General features: G+C 45.8%; 1 protein-coding gene across 1 annotated transcript in view; it reads right to left on the bottom strand.

Moving 5' to 3' along the window:
* Window positions 1-1,094: 1,094 nt before the first annotated feature.
* The window catches only part of NT5DC3 (5'-nucleotidase domain containing 3), a 61,489-nt gene continuing 48,599 nt past the window's right edge, over window positions 1,095-13,984 (bottom strand). Inside the window, exons 12-14 of the mRNA XM_057743440.1 lie at window positions 10,478-10,618; window positions 5,017-5,081; window positions 1,095-2,301 (exon numbers count right to left, since the gene is read on the bottom strand). Of these exons, the coding sequence (XP_057599423.1) occupies window positions 2,049-2,301; window positions 5,017-5,081; window positions 10,478-10,618 (459 nt within the window). The 3' untranslated portion in view covers window positions 1,095-2,048. The remainder of the gene's footprint in view (window positions 2,302-5,016; window positions 5,082-10,477; window positions 10,619-13,984) is intronic.

Raw genomic sequence — 13,984 nt, 5'->3', positions numbered from 1 at the left:
CACAGATCGAAACCGCCATCGGTAATAAACTGTAAAAGTCATCACTGGCGCCCAGAAAATTGCATTTCTCCCCCAAGCTTGGGCCACCTAACCTAGACATACATGAAAGCACGTTGTAAAAACAGCTGTACTTCATTCTTGAGTAAACGAAACACCTTATCACTGGCATCTAGGAGATTGTCAATGAATATCTGACTAGATAAACACTAAGAAGAAGTTTTAAAATAATACCTACTTCCTCACTCAGCTTCTCCAAAGCAGAAAGGATCAGCCCAAAGCCCAGCATATCCTCTGAGGACCCCAACACTGAGCAGTTCTGGGCATCCACCTGTGCCCCTGAAAGGCCAGTCCCCAATACACTCTGATGCGTCAAACCCCCGGGCTAACAAACAGCAAACAAAATGCCTCCTGCAGTCCGAACAAGGAATGGACTACTGTATGTATAATAAAATTCAGAAGGAAAAGAGGGGGGCTAATTGGGCCTATGAGGTCTAGAGAGTCACTTCACTATTTTCGTTAAATACAAGAAAATATCACAAGCACACTCCCATTATAACAAGAAGCATTACAAAGCATGCTATAGAACTCGCCTAATTTCCGCACTCGGGCAGGGAGGCTGGGAAAGGCCAAGCTAGCATTTCATCAACAGGTGGCTTCTTACATGACTCCATTTAAAACTCTTGAGTAAGCGAGCACTCTCTCCACGAGCCCCCTTCCTCCTGTTCCTGCATCCTTTAGGTTTCAGGATGCATGTCACTTGACAGTCCTCAGAAGGAAGTGGGAATGCTTAGCCGGCTAGGTCCTTTCCAACTCTGTTTCTCTTAGCCTCGGTGCCCTTGATCCTCTCCCACCTTAAACACAGACACCTAAAGAAAACCTCCCGAACTCCCAAAATAGACACACAAACACGGCAGGAAAGCCATCTAAGGCGAGGAGAGGGCGGGAGACGGCGCAGCGGAGAGGGCCACCCCCACCCCTCCTGCTGGATTCCAGCCCCTCTCCTCGGCTGACAAGTCAGGACACAGGCATCTGCTCGTTTCCCTCCATCAGGGACGGTTTCTGGGAATACATGTTTTAACAAGATTGCAAGGGGCTCACAGCGTGGCACTTTATTACAAGGACTTCTTTTTCGTTTCATTTTCCATCCTCCAATAAGAATGTTCAACCAACACACGGGTGGCAGTTGCAGGTGTAAAAAAGTCCTGGGAGACCCACCACAAATGCATTGGCTCTTCTGACCTGTGTGTTTCTCGCAGCCTCATGCTGCAAAGTCTGTTCTGCTGGCTGGAGATTTAACCAGAAGCTCTTCTCTCCTTGCCCTCCTTTTCTGGGGAAAACAGTGAACCTGCCCATCACTTGGGCCACCATGGTCCTTCCCAACGTGGGGCAGGACACAGAAGATGGAGAGTGAGAATGAAGGCCAAGAACTCAAACGTCTCTTGCTCTTTCTCAAGAAAGACTTCCAGAGAGGCTGAGTCCGCTTTCAAGCGAGGCGCCAGAGTGCCAAAGCCCTAGTACCAGGCATCTGGGAACCGGCTGCCGTGTGGGGACCACCTCTGCCTCCGACGTCGTGGTATGCTATCGGAGCACTCACTCAAGCATCAGCTTTCTGCCAGCAGGTCACCGCTGCACAACATTGGGCCCCTGCCCTGCCTGTGAATATTCAGGTTTTCCATGCGTTTTCCATGGAAGGGTCAAGAAGCATTTCAGAACGTCACCTGCTGGGATCGAGAGATGGCATCAAGAAGCCTCCCCCTCCCAGAACATCTGACGCCAGTTATGGTACCTTGGTAAACAAGAAGGCTGATTACAGGGTGTCGACAGGAAGCCGGCTGCTGTCCCCACGTGTACAGGAGGGTGGCCCCGTGGACGGCGGGCTCCTGTCCTTATGAGCTGGGGGGACGGTATCCTCCGTAATATACAAAGTAAGTATCACAAGGCATATCTATATCACTTCCGAAAGCGACAGTCACATCCACGCAAAGTCGGCCCGGTGCAGGGCCGTCGCTGGTCCTGGCTTTCCGTGCCCAGGGTGGCCGGGCCGCTGGCTACTTGGCCTGGGCCTCCTGCAGGAGCGGCAGCCTGGTGGCCGGGGGCCTGTCGGACCAGGCGGGGAGCTCGTGCTGCAGCGGGGTCCTGCGGGGGTAGAACGTGTGACTGACGTCGTAGTTCAGGAGGCAGCTCAGGGACGCCATGTAGATGTCGGCGAATCGCGACAGGCGGCGCAGGAAGTACGTGGGGTTCTGGTCTGTGCGGAACAAGCTTCCAAACTGGGCGTTGAAGAAACCTTTGGTCATTTCTCTGAAGAGGCAAGAGAAGAGTGAAGCAACAGGGAATGATTCCCAAAAGGTCTGCTTTTTTAGTTACTGAAATCAAATGAAACCAGAATCACTGCTTCCCAAGAAATACATACATGTATATGTATAACTGAATCACTTTGCTATACACCTAAAACTAAAACAACATTGTTAATCAACTGCACCCCAATATAAAATAAAAACAAAAAAAAATAAAAATAAATAAGCTACAAGGATATATTGCACAGCACAGGAAATACAGCTAATATTTTATAGTAACTATAAATGGAGTATAATCTATAAAAATTTTGAATCCCTATGTTGTATACCTGAAACTAATATAATATTGTACATCAACTATACATCAATAAAAAAAGAATTTATCACTGTTTCAAATTAGCCTAGAGCAGCCCCGACTTCTCCTCGGGAAAACGATCTGTCCATCCATCCATCCAAATGGCTCTGACCACATCCCCCACTTAAACCAGCCAGAGAGAACACTGCTGAAGCCTGCAGTGGCAACGTGGGAGCCCCTAAACGTGCACACCCCATTTCCCAACAAAAACAGGGTGTGGGAGCTGCTTCTGAAGGTCACAGAGATGCAGAATGTTCTCAGTCTCCAAACTTTCCTCGTCTACAGAATAGGATGAAGGCCCCCTTTTCATGAAGTTATATTGAGAACTAAGTAAGGAAAGAGAAATAAATGTGTATGATAAACTCAAAAGTACATTATGTCTGAGAGATTAAGGATTATGTTATAGTGATGCAAACAGACCTCCACCATTCATCACAGAGCTTCAAGAACCTCTTCCAAGCCTGGATTACGGGCATCCTGCAAGGTTGTTCATCCTACCCCAGGCTCTAAGCCCCTGCAGGTGCGCAGACACACATCTGTGTGTAAATCAACACCCCGTCACACACACACACACACACATAGGATGTGGATACCATCCAACCCAGTGGCCGGGACCCCTACATACAGACCATTCCAGCAAACTGGATAAACACCATTTGACTGTTAACAAATCAGTTATAAACACAGCAAAAACCATAATCCTTTTCACCGCTGTGTGATAAAAACCACTAGTTGGTGGTGGCTGTCTTTCGTCATATGGTGACAGCAGATGCTACAACAATAAAAAGTAGAAAATTGAAAGACCTCAGTTAGGTTTGCAGGTGGAGCAACATAAATGGTTTTTAAACTTTTCCTGAAAAAGCTCACTGAGATGTGAGGTTGTCAGAGATTCAAATCCGAAACAAAATCTCTGCCAGGCGAAACGATTCCTTTCTCTAATAACCTGAGGTCCTCGGAGTGTAGGACTCAGGTCTGGCCTTCAGGGGCGAGAGGCACAGGGTCAGATGGCATTACATGCCCATCACCCTCTCACCCAACATTTTAGAATGTTAGAATAAGCCCCCAGCAGCCAACACACTGAGAGGGAAGAGGAAGGACTGATTCAATACAGCTGTGGCCTCTGCAGCCCGGAGGGATGGACCCTGCCCTCTGCATGCACACCAGCCCCACCAGACTGCCCACCGCTCAGAGGCCAGAACCCAGGCAGGGAGCACTACTTCCAAACCTTAGAGACAGCTGTGCCGGGTGGGGGGACCACAAGAGCAGAAATGGTCAATCAACAGGGTCCACATACGCAGCATCCTCTTCTACAGGGATGCACAACTGTCCGCCAGGCCTCTTAAGAATAATCGTTCCCTTAAAATCAACCTAAATATCCACTGACAGATGAATGGATAAAGAAAATGTGGTACATGTATACAATGGACTGTTACTCAGCCATAAAAAAGAATGAAATAATGCCATTTACAGCAACAGGGAGGGACCTAGAGATGATCATACTAAGTGAAGTAGTCAGAGAAAGGCAAATATTATACGATACCACTTACACGTGGAATCTAAAGAAATACCAAATCAACTTATTTACAAAACAGAAACAGACTCACAGAGAAAACAAATTTATGGTCACCGAAGGGAAAAGGAGAGGGGAAGGGATAAATTAGGAGTGTGGGATTAATAGATACACGCTACTATATATAAAATATATAAACAACAAGGATTTACTGTATAGCACATGCGACTATATTCAATATCTTGTAATAACTTATAATGGAAAAGAATCTGAAGCTGTACACCTGAAACTAACACAATACTGTAAATCAACTATAGTTTAATAAAAAAAATTTTTTTTCAAGAATAACCGTTCCCTCAAGACACACACCCAGCAAACTTTTCTGACAGCAGGTGGGCCTTCTTCACCACTAAACATCAGGATGCCGTGCACATTCCTAACACAGCAGTGTTACAAATAAGCACCAGGGTTGTAGGAGCCCCAAGAACTCACTGTGGCTCGGTGGCTACTGCCCCACTAGCCACGCTGTGCCACCGGCACTTTCAACACCTGGGCCACCAGCTGCCCAAACGGGGAAGTTAAGTGGGCCGGGAGGAGGGAGGGACAGACAAGAAACTCAAGGGCAGGTGGAAGACGCGACGGAGCTCACTGCTGCCTCGAGGAACTGTCACTCAGCACTATGGGCAGCTGGCTCGTTCTGGATACCGGGGCGGGGCGGGGGGGGGGGTCGTCCCAGCCACCCCAGGGAAGGCTGTTTCCAAGCCTGCCTCGGGCCAGCCTCGGGATCGGCGTGTGGGCTGAGTGAGCGCGGCCGGGGTCGGGGATGCGCTATACTCAGAGCAGGCTGCTCTTACCTCATCTCCTTCCTCTCCTTTTTCCACTCCTGCAGAACCAACTGTGACTCCGCATCCCTATGAATCTGCAGGACACAAGCAGGTTGTTATTATTATTGAGAAGGTTCTGGATACGAATAGACTCATTAGATCATGAGAATTTTTTAATGGGCAGCTCTTCTGGGAGGAATTTTATTCAGGTCTAAGAGACAGACACTTGCATGAAATAATACATTTTCAGACTTCCCAGCTGCAATCTCGCTGCATCACCAATTATAGATGGAGTATTATGACCATTAAACAAGGTCCTTGTTAAATTAGAGTTATTAAAATATTACTAAAGGCTTTGTATAAGCATAATGCATATGCATCCACATAAAATATGTGTGTATTATGTGTGTGATACAGCCATTACACATGCATGTTATACATATAAACATATACTTAATACACACTACCTATATATATATATATCATATATATATCATAACTGTGTCTGATACACACACACATAAAAAGTTAGGTGGAAATAGCAGGTGTAACAGTACATCCACAAATTACAAGCATGTAAAAACATGTGCATATATTTGGAAATTAACATGGAAATTTTTCTTTAATTTGTGCAAGGGTAGTTGAATTATAATTGGCTTTAATCTTTTTCCTTAATATTATATTACCTTTTAAAGTGTTTAAGAAAAAAAATTGTTTTTGTAAAAGGCACTAAGGCAGAACACTTCACCCAGATGGAAAAGCAGAGAATTTTCTGGGTGGGCTGAAACGTGAGCAAAAGGCAAAAAGAAAAGACAACTGCCCACACCCTAACAAACGGAATCTCACAAGTCTCTCTCCAAGGCTTCTGAGGCTACACAGGAACGCTTGAGCCAGAGCCAGGGGTGCACGTGACCACAGGGGCCAGGTGGGGCTCCCTGCAGTCCATGGTCACAGGGACAGCCTCAGGACCCAGAGGAAAATGCCAAACATGCAAACCATCTGCTTTTGACATGGGAGCCACGTCTGTTTATCACGTATGCCCTGATTGACAGCTTGACGAAGTCACCTGCTATGGGCCTCTGCCACGCAGACAAAACCCTGAGCTTGTGATCTGGATTTCCTGCCCAGCACCACTGCCTACACCAGCGGGAAGCAAACACCACTGAATGACCACTGGCCGTGTGTTCCTGGAGCCCCGGAAGACTGGTCCAGCCCTTCTGGGGGTGTTTAGGTAGGTCCTACGAGTGTGGCTTCAATTAGCTTTCTTTTTTTTTTTTTCTTTTTGGCTGTTACCATGCAGCATGCAAGATCTTAGTTCCCTGACCAGGGATCAAACCCAGGCCCCGGGCAGTGAGGGTGCAGAGTCTTAACCACTAGACCGCCAGGAAGTCCCAGCTCTCATGTTTTAAATCAACACATAACTCACTATAGAATTTAGGCACTACAAAGTATGAGACTAGATCAAAGCTCTGTAGGGTGCCTCTAGGAATTTGGTTATATATATAGATACATACATACATATATATATATATACACACACACATACAGATATACATGCACATACACGCACGTATACATACAGATACACACACACGTACATATACATATCCAGCACCTACTATGTGCCAAGCACTGTGCTACCTACTGAAGACATACATAAGACAGGAAAAGTTGGGCCCTGGTTGGGGGCACCCCCAGGTAAGCAGACAGAACAGTATGGTACCGCACAGAATGGGGTATCCGTCTGTAGGCAGGAATTCTCCCTCCCACCTCTGCCCACACACCCTTCTTGGCCCACGAACTGGGCCCTTGTGTCCAGTATGAAGGAGAAGCTTCTCCCCGTACTTGCAGGAAGGGAGAATTCTCTGACTAGTGACCAGAAGAAAGATTACCAAAGTGAATCTACTTGCTCCCTCCTTTTTGAAACTAGCTGCCACAGGCCATGCAAATGCTCCTCTCCACTCTCCCCTCGGGTGGGCCCCCCCACCCGAGGGCAGCCCCCACAGACATGAAGAGCCGGCTCAGGTCTCCAAGTCCAAGGCACTTTCTCCAGCCCAGGTTTTCCGGGGCGGGTGGGGGCGGGGCGGGTGGGGGCGGGGCGGGGAACCAAGGATGACGGATCATCTCCAGCAAAGCCCAAGGCTGCCAAAGGGACATGCAGAGGAGGAAGGCCCCAGAGATCTGAGCCAGGGAGCATCCCGAGGAGGGGGCATCTGAGCTCTGGGGGTGGGCACCTTAACCCGGCCTGCCCTCGCCCCTCCCATGCAAGGCGCACCCACGCCCACCTGCCCTTTCTCCACCTTTTACCATCTCTCCCACAAGAATCAACCTCCTCACCTGGATCCTTCCCATCAGCATTTAAACAGGCTCAGGGCTCTCCCATTAAAAGAGAACAATTTCTCCTTGGGCCACCTCTTTCTCCAGCTCTGGTCCCCCTACAAGGCCAAACTGTCAAACAGCAACCTCAGGTGTCTGGAATCTACTTTAAAATACTTCAAAGACTGGGTATTAGTTAGCTATAATGAACCTTTCAGTGACACCATGCACTCGAGGGTGGGTAGTTAGCATGCGAAAAGACTAACCAGAAGCCTACGCCAGAGGCTCATCCTACAGACATCTCAAGCCATCTTTAGCCCCACTCATTAATTAGCCTACTCAGCCTTCTGGCCTACAAGCTACAAAAATGCACTGTTCAGGCCGGCCCACCCCTGCATGAGCAGGATGTCACAATCTAGCCGACAGCCTGACAGCCTGTACCAGGGGAGGCCAAATCCAGCTCACCACCCACTTTTCTATCAGCCTGATGAGCTTAAGAATGGATTTACCTTTTGAAACTGTTGAAAAAAAAAAAAATCAAAAGAAAAATAATTTCACAATGCATGAAAATATGAAAATCAAATTTCACTGTCTGCCAGCAAAGTTACAGGAATACAGCTACAACCGGTTGTTCACATACTGTCTAAGGCTGCTTTCGTACAAGCGCAGAGTTGAGGCCACATGGCCCGCGCAGCCTAACACGATGACTAGCTGGCTCGTTGCGGAAGCCTGTCCGCCCTGGGCTAAATACGGCTCCCATGCGGTTACCTGGGAAGCCGCTACACCATTCACCACACCAACCACCGGCACTACCACCGTGAACCACACCATTTGGGAGTGCGCCTCAAGAATAGTGAACAAAAACTATTCTTCACAGCTACTCTCTTAACACCAAAAATTAAATACTTGTATTTAATTCATCAGACTTGGTTCCAAACGACACTGCTGGCTCTATCAATCAATGAATCAATCAATCAATCACACCCAACCTCAGAGGGCAAACCTCTCTCCGAAGAAACTAGTCCAGATCATATGCTATGTGCTCCGGAGAAAGGGGAGTTCTAGAAACATCTGGCACAGGATCACTGGAAGAGCGTACAGTTTTCCAGGTGAACACAGGGGCGGGGGGAGAGTGGAAGGGGACAGGGAGAAGTGATGCTCATTTGGGTATTTTTTGTAGTTATCAGCCACCCTCCTCTATGTCCTAGTGAATCCACCCAGACAGAACGCTGTAAGGAGTGTCAGACATCGAGGTGACACAGCACGGAGATGAGGGCTCTGAGGCCAGACAGCCTGGTCTAAGCCCAGCACCACCCCTGACTCGAGCAAGTTAGTCTCCCTTCTGTGCCTTCGATTCTTCATCGGAAAAATGGGGTGATGTCAGTGCCCGCTTCAAAGAGTTGTTGTTGAGTGAAATGCACATAAAGCCCATGGAGTCTGGAGCATAGTAAGTTCGTGTTTCTGAATCGACTGATTCTGCTGTTCACTAAGTTTGGGATTCTGGAAAAGTTACTTACCTCTCAGCCTGTTTCCTCGCCTGTAACATGGGGTGGCAGCATAAATGTCAATTTCCTTTTCTTCCTCCCCTAACCCCACGCCTTATACAATTAACTCTATAAATCACAGAAATCTTCCCAGCACTTCCGTTCGCTAAAATACACACTCCTTATTCATCAAACTTTTTATACAGGTCAGAGACAAGAAAACAAACAAAAATATCTGTCCTCAAAGCCAAAATGCAGCGACACCAACGACCTGCAGGCTGAATCTGTGTATCTGACTAGCTGCCTGTGTCACAAAGAGACCGCACCTAAGGCAAGGGGTCTGGCTACACCCGAGGACTGTAAACCACGCAGCGAAGAAGCACTTCCAGCGCAGTGTCAGAAAGCAGGGACTTGGGCACCACACAGCCCAGGTTCAAGTTCTTGCTTTGTCATTTTATGACCTTGGACATGTTACCCAACCTCTCAAACACCCAGTTTCCTTCTTTTAAAGTGGAAAATCATACACAGGACAGTGATGAATAATGTTGCAGAGTGAGCATTCAGCACAACACCTGGCATCTGGAGAGTAACTATTATTACTGTGTGACCTATGCACAGACTCAAAGCTACATTAACCCAGAATTGATGCCTTTTATTTTTAGACGATCACCTCACAGACAAGCACAGGAAGGGAAACAAAACCAGTCGGCATCAGAGACAAGCCAAGGAGCAACGCAGCCAGAGCAAGTTGCAAGCGAGGCCCAGGGGACGTGCGAGGCCCCATGCCCTGGAAGGTGTGTGCCCTGGAGTGAGGGCCTGCCACTTCCCGCATCCCTGCCTGAGCTCACTGCCAGCTGGGCCAGGCAAGGCGGTTCCTTGCCCGTTTCCAAAGCAGGCTGGCAGGCCGTGGGTACCAGGCCGTGGCCAGAGGCCGCAGGTGTGTCAGCCAAGAGAGCAGGCATCCACGCCCCTTGACCTAAGGAAGTCAGCACTCACGCCGAGACAGCCGAGGGCCAGGCCAGCACAGCCAGGCGACAAAGCAAGGTGCCTCCTGAGACTGCGGAGGGGTCACAGCTGTGACAGAGGGCAGCTTCCATGGGCCAGGGAATCATCACTAAAACGACCTTCCTCACTAACTGACCCAAACTGGCTATGTAACTTACAGAAAGAAAACAACGCCGCTGAACTCCCGCAAACTGTAGGTATTAGGTTCAAAATCAGATGGACACCGCACACAGGGATCTTGACTCTTCCTCTGAGACTCTTCCCAGTAAGCCATGGTACCCAGCCTGAAGTGTTCATTGCATTTTACAGATGGGGAAACCAAGGCTCAGAATGGAGACGTCCCACCACAGGCTAAAGGCAGAACAGGACTGGACCCAAACACTAGCAGAGGTTCCTGCATCCCACTTATCTCCCAATGGGGCTTTAGTGGGGAAGTAAGGACACCGGATTTCCCCCACAAATGACTTTCTCCAAATGACTTTGGGAGCCATTTTTAAAATTCTCTTTAGGGAAAATGGCAAGACTCTTTTAGGGGCAAAATCACCCCAGTGGTTATTCTGCAACATAACTTGATGCCTCATACTTTAGGACCACAATTAAGCATAAAAATACCTGAAAATAACTTTGACCCATGGGCTAACCTCAGGCTTAAAGAAAAAGTAGGAGACAAAAAAAAAATCCCAAACCTGCATCTGCTCCAATAACCCAGTCAGAGTCTGCAGCCAAGTCATAGTTTGAATGTACGGCTCCGTGTTCATGATTCTGAGCTCAGATCTTAATTCTGGGATAATTGCACCTGTTCGCCAGCCATGCTTCAGCGTCAAGTCCTGGTTGCAAAGATTACAAAAAGTCAACGTTAATCGCAACAGAATTTAAACCATTTCATTACCTTGCCGGACGCAACAGGCATTCATTGAATTAATTTTAATTGTAATGGTTAGTCATTAACCAAGCCAAATTCAATGAATTACACTTAATTAAGACCAATTTAGCCCCAGGCTTTGACCATTTCACCCCAAGAAAGTTTCTGTCCCGGAAATAATTGCTGTGAATCACAGCCTTCATAGAAACACAGGATCTGGAATCATTCACCATGGTCTGTAAGACAGCGATTTGGTCAGGGGCAGAAAGAGGATCAACGGCAATGCCGCTGAAGGTCCTCATTCAATCCATCCAAGGAACACTGGGGAGTGCCCACTGCACACCAGGCCTCCTGGGTTACGGGGAACCTCAGACTTGGAATATAGTACCAACATATGTGATCAGGTTTCCATTCCAAATATTGTAATCCCATGATATGACAATAAGCCAGAATATCTGATATAAGTTATGTCCTGGAAAATCCAAGATATACAATCACCATAATGAATGGTTGTTAATTTTCTCATCTGACAGTTATTAAATATTACAATTTGCCAGGCCCTGTTCTAGATACTCAGGATAAAGTAATGAACAAAGCTAACAAATCCCTGCTCTCATGGGAAATACAGACAAAAAATAAGGAAATATACAATGGCAGGTGGTGAGAAATACAATGGACAAAAATCAAGCTGAATAATAGGGAAAGGAGTTACCATTTTATATAGAGTGATTAGGAAGACCAGGCTAATAAAGGGACATTCCAGCAGAGATCTGAAGGTAAGGAAAATTCAAGTATGCAAATATGTGGGAGAAGACAAATTCTGCCTAGAAAAAGAGCAAGTGCAAAGGCCCTGGGGCAGGAACATGCTAAGAACAAGGGTGTGTTAAGAAACAGCAAGGCAGGTAGCCTAAAGCAGAGTAGGAGAGAGGGCAGAGGCAGGAGGTGCCTTCAGAGATGGAGGCTGGGCAAGGAGAGATCAAGAGTAAATGTAGGAAATTAGGCTTTTACTGTGAGGGAGAAAGGAATGCTTTTAAGGAGAGAGCTTTTAAGGGCTTTAAGGAGAGAAGCGGTATACCATTTACTATTTTGAAAATTCACTCTGGCTACTCACCTAAAGCTAGAATCCCTGCTCTGTAAGTCCTAAGGATGCCTAGCTTCTTCAGTGGTTGAATTTCTTTAAACCTTTCAATAGTTCTCTTTCTCCTATAATATATGAGACCCTACATATATCACATTCTTTTAAATATTCCCAGTGGTGGCAGACTTTTGAGGGTGAATCTTATTTCAGAAAATAGGTAAAAAAATCCTTTGGAACATTCCTATTCTAAAGTACATGATAATAAATTAATAATAATGAAACATTTTCTCCTCTGCCTCAAACTGGCTCTCAAATATATCCCAAAGGGGGCATCTAAATGTATTTTGAGGGACTTCCCTGGTGGTTCAGTGGTAAAGAATCCACCTTCCAATGCAGGGGATGCGGGTTCGATCCCTGGTCAGGGAACTAAGATTCCACGTGCTACAGGGCAACTAAGCCCAAATGCCACAACTACTGAGCTTGTGCACCTCAACTAGAGAGCCTGCATGCCACAAACTATAGAGCCCATGTGCCCTGGAGCCTGCACACAACAACTAGAGAAGAGAAAACCCACATACAACTAGAGACCCAACGCAGCCAAAAATAAATAAATAAATATTTTTTTAAAAATAAATACATAAATGTATTTTGAGAAACAGCAGCAACATTAAAGGGTCTGCATTCTCAAGAAATTCCTCTGAAGGGTAATGTTCATTGCCCACATAATTTCTGACATGTTAATGAATTGGTCTGATCACTTTAAAACAGTGGTTTTCAAACTTTAGCATGAATCCAATTATATGCAAGATCCAATTATATGGATCTAAGGATGCACAAAGATTGAAAGTGAAAAGATTAAAAAAGATATTCCAAGCAAATAGTAACCAAAAGAAAACAGGAGTGGCTATCCTAATATCAACCAAAATAGACTTGAGGTCAAAAACTGTTACAAGACACAAGGCATGACCCTATATCATGATAAAAGGGTCAATTCACCAAAAATATATAACAATTATGAGCACGTATCAACCAAACATCAGCGGTCCAAAATACATGAAGCAAACATTAACAGAACTGAAGGGAGCAAGAGACAGCTTTACAATAACAGTAGGAAACTGCAATAGCCCACTTTCTATAATGGATAAAATAAGCAGACAGAAGATCAAACAGGAAATACAGGACATAAACAACACTACAGATCAATTAGACCTAACAGACATATACAGAACACTCCACCCAACAAAAGCAGAATACACATTTTTCTCAAGTCACATGGAGCATTCTCTAGGAGCAATTGTATTTTAGACCACAGAACAAGTCCTAATTAATTTTAAAAGACTGAAATCATCCAAAATATCTTTTCCGATCACTAGGAATGAAACGATACATCAACAGCAAAAGGAAAAACTGAAAAATTCAGAAATATGTGGGAATTAAACACTATTCAATAACCAATGGGTCAGGACTTCCCTGGTGGCACAGTGATTAAGAATCCACCTGCCAATGCAAGGAACACGGGTTCGAGCCCTGGTCCAGGAAGACCCCACATGCCACAGAACAACTAAGCTCATGCACCACAACTACTGAGCCTGTGCTCTACAGCCCGTGAGCCACAACTATTGAGCCCGCATGCCACAACTACTGAAGCCCACACACCTAGAGCCCATGCTCCGCAACAAGAGAAGCCACTGAAATGAGAAGCCCATGTACCACAACAAAGAGTAGCCCCAACCTCACTGCAACTACAGAAAGCCCGCACGCAGCAATGAAGACCCAACACAGCAAAAAATAAGTAAATAAATTTATTAAAAAAATGTGTCAAAGAAGAAATCACACGGGAAATTAGAAAATACCTTAAGACAAATTAAAATGAACCACAGCATACCCAAATTTATGGGGATTGCAACAAAAGCAATACTAAGAGGAAAATTTATAGCTATAGCCATTTACATTAAAAAAGAAAAAAGATCTCAAAACAACTTAACTTTATACCTTAAAGGGACTAGGGAAAAAAAAAAACTAAACTGAAAGGTAGCAGGACAAAGGAAATAATAAAGGTCAGGGTGGAGATAAAATAGAGAACAGAAAAACAACAGCGAAAAATCAACAACACCAAGAATTGGTTCTTCAAAAAAATCTACAAAAGTGACAAACCTTTAAGCTTAATAAGAAAAAGACAGAAGACTCAAATTGCTAAAATCAGGAATGAAGTGGTGATATTACCACCATTCTATAGGGGGGAAAATGGATTAT

Source organism: Hippopotamus amphibius, chromosome 7, assembly GCF_030028045.1.
Source record: "Hippopotamus amphibius kiboko isolate mHipAmp2 chromosome 7, mHipAmp2.hap2, whole genome shotgun sequence".
NCBI lineage: Eukaryota > Metazoa > Chordata > Mammalia > Artiodactyla > Hippopotamidae > Hippopotamus > Hippopotamus amphibius.
Note: the sequence above shows the minus strand (reverse complement) of the source record. Positions and strands in the feature narration are given on the sequence as shown.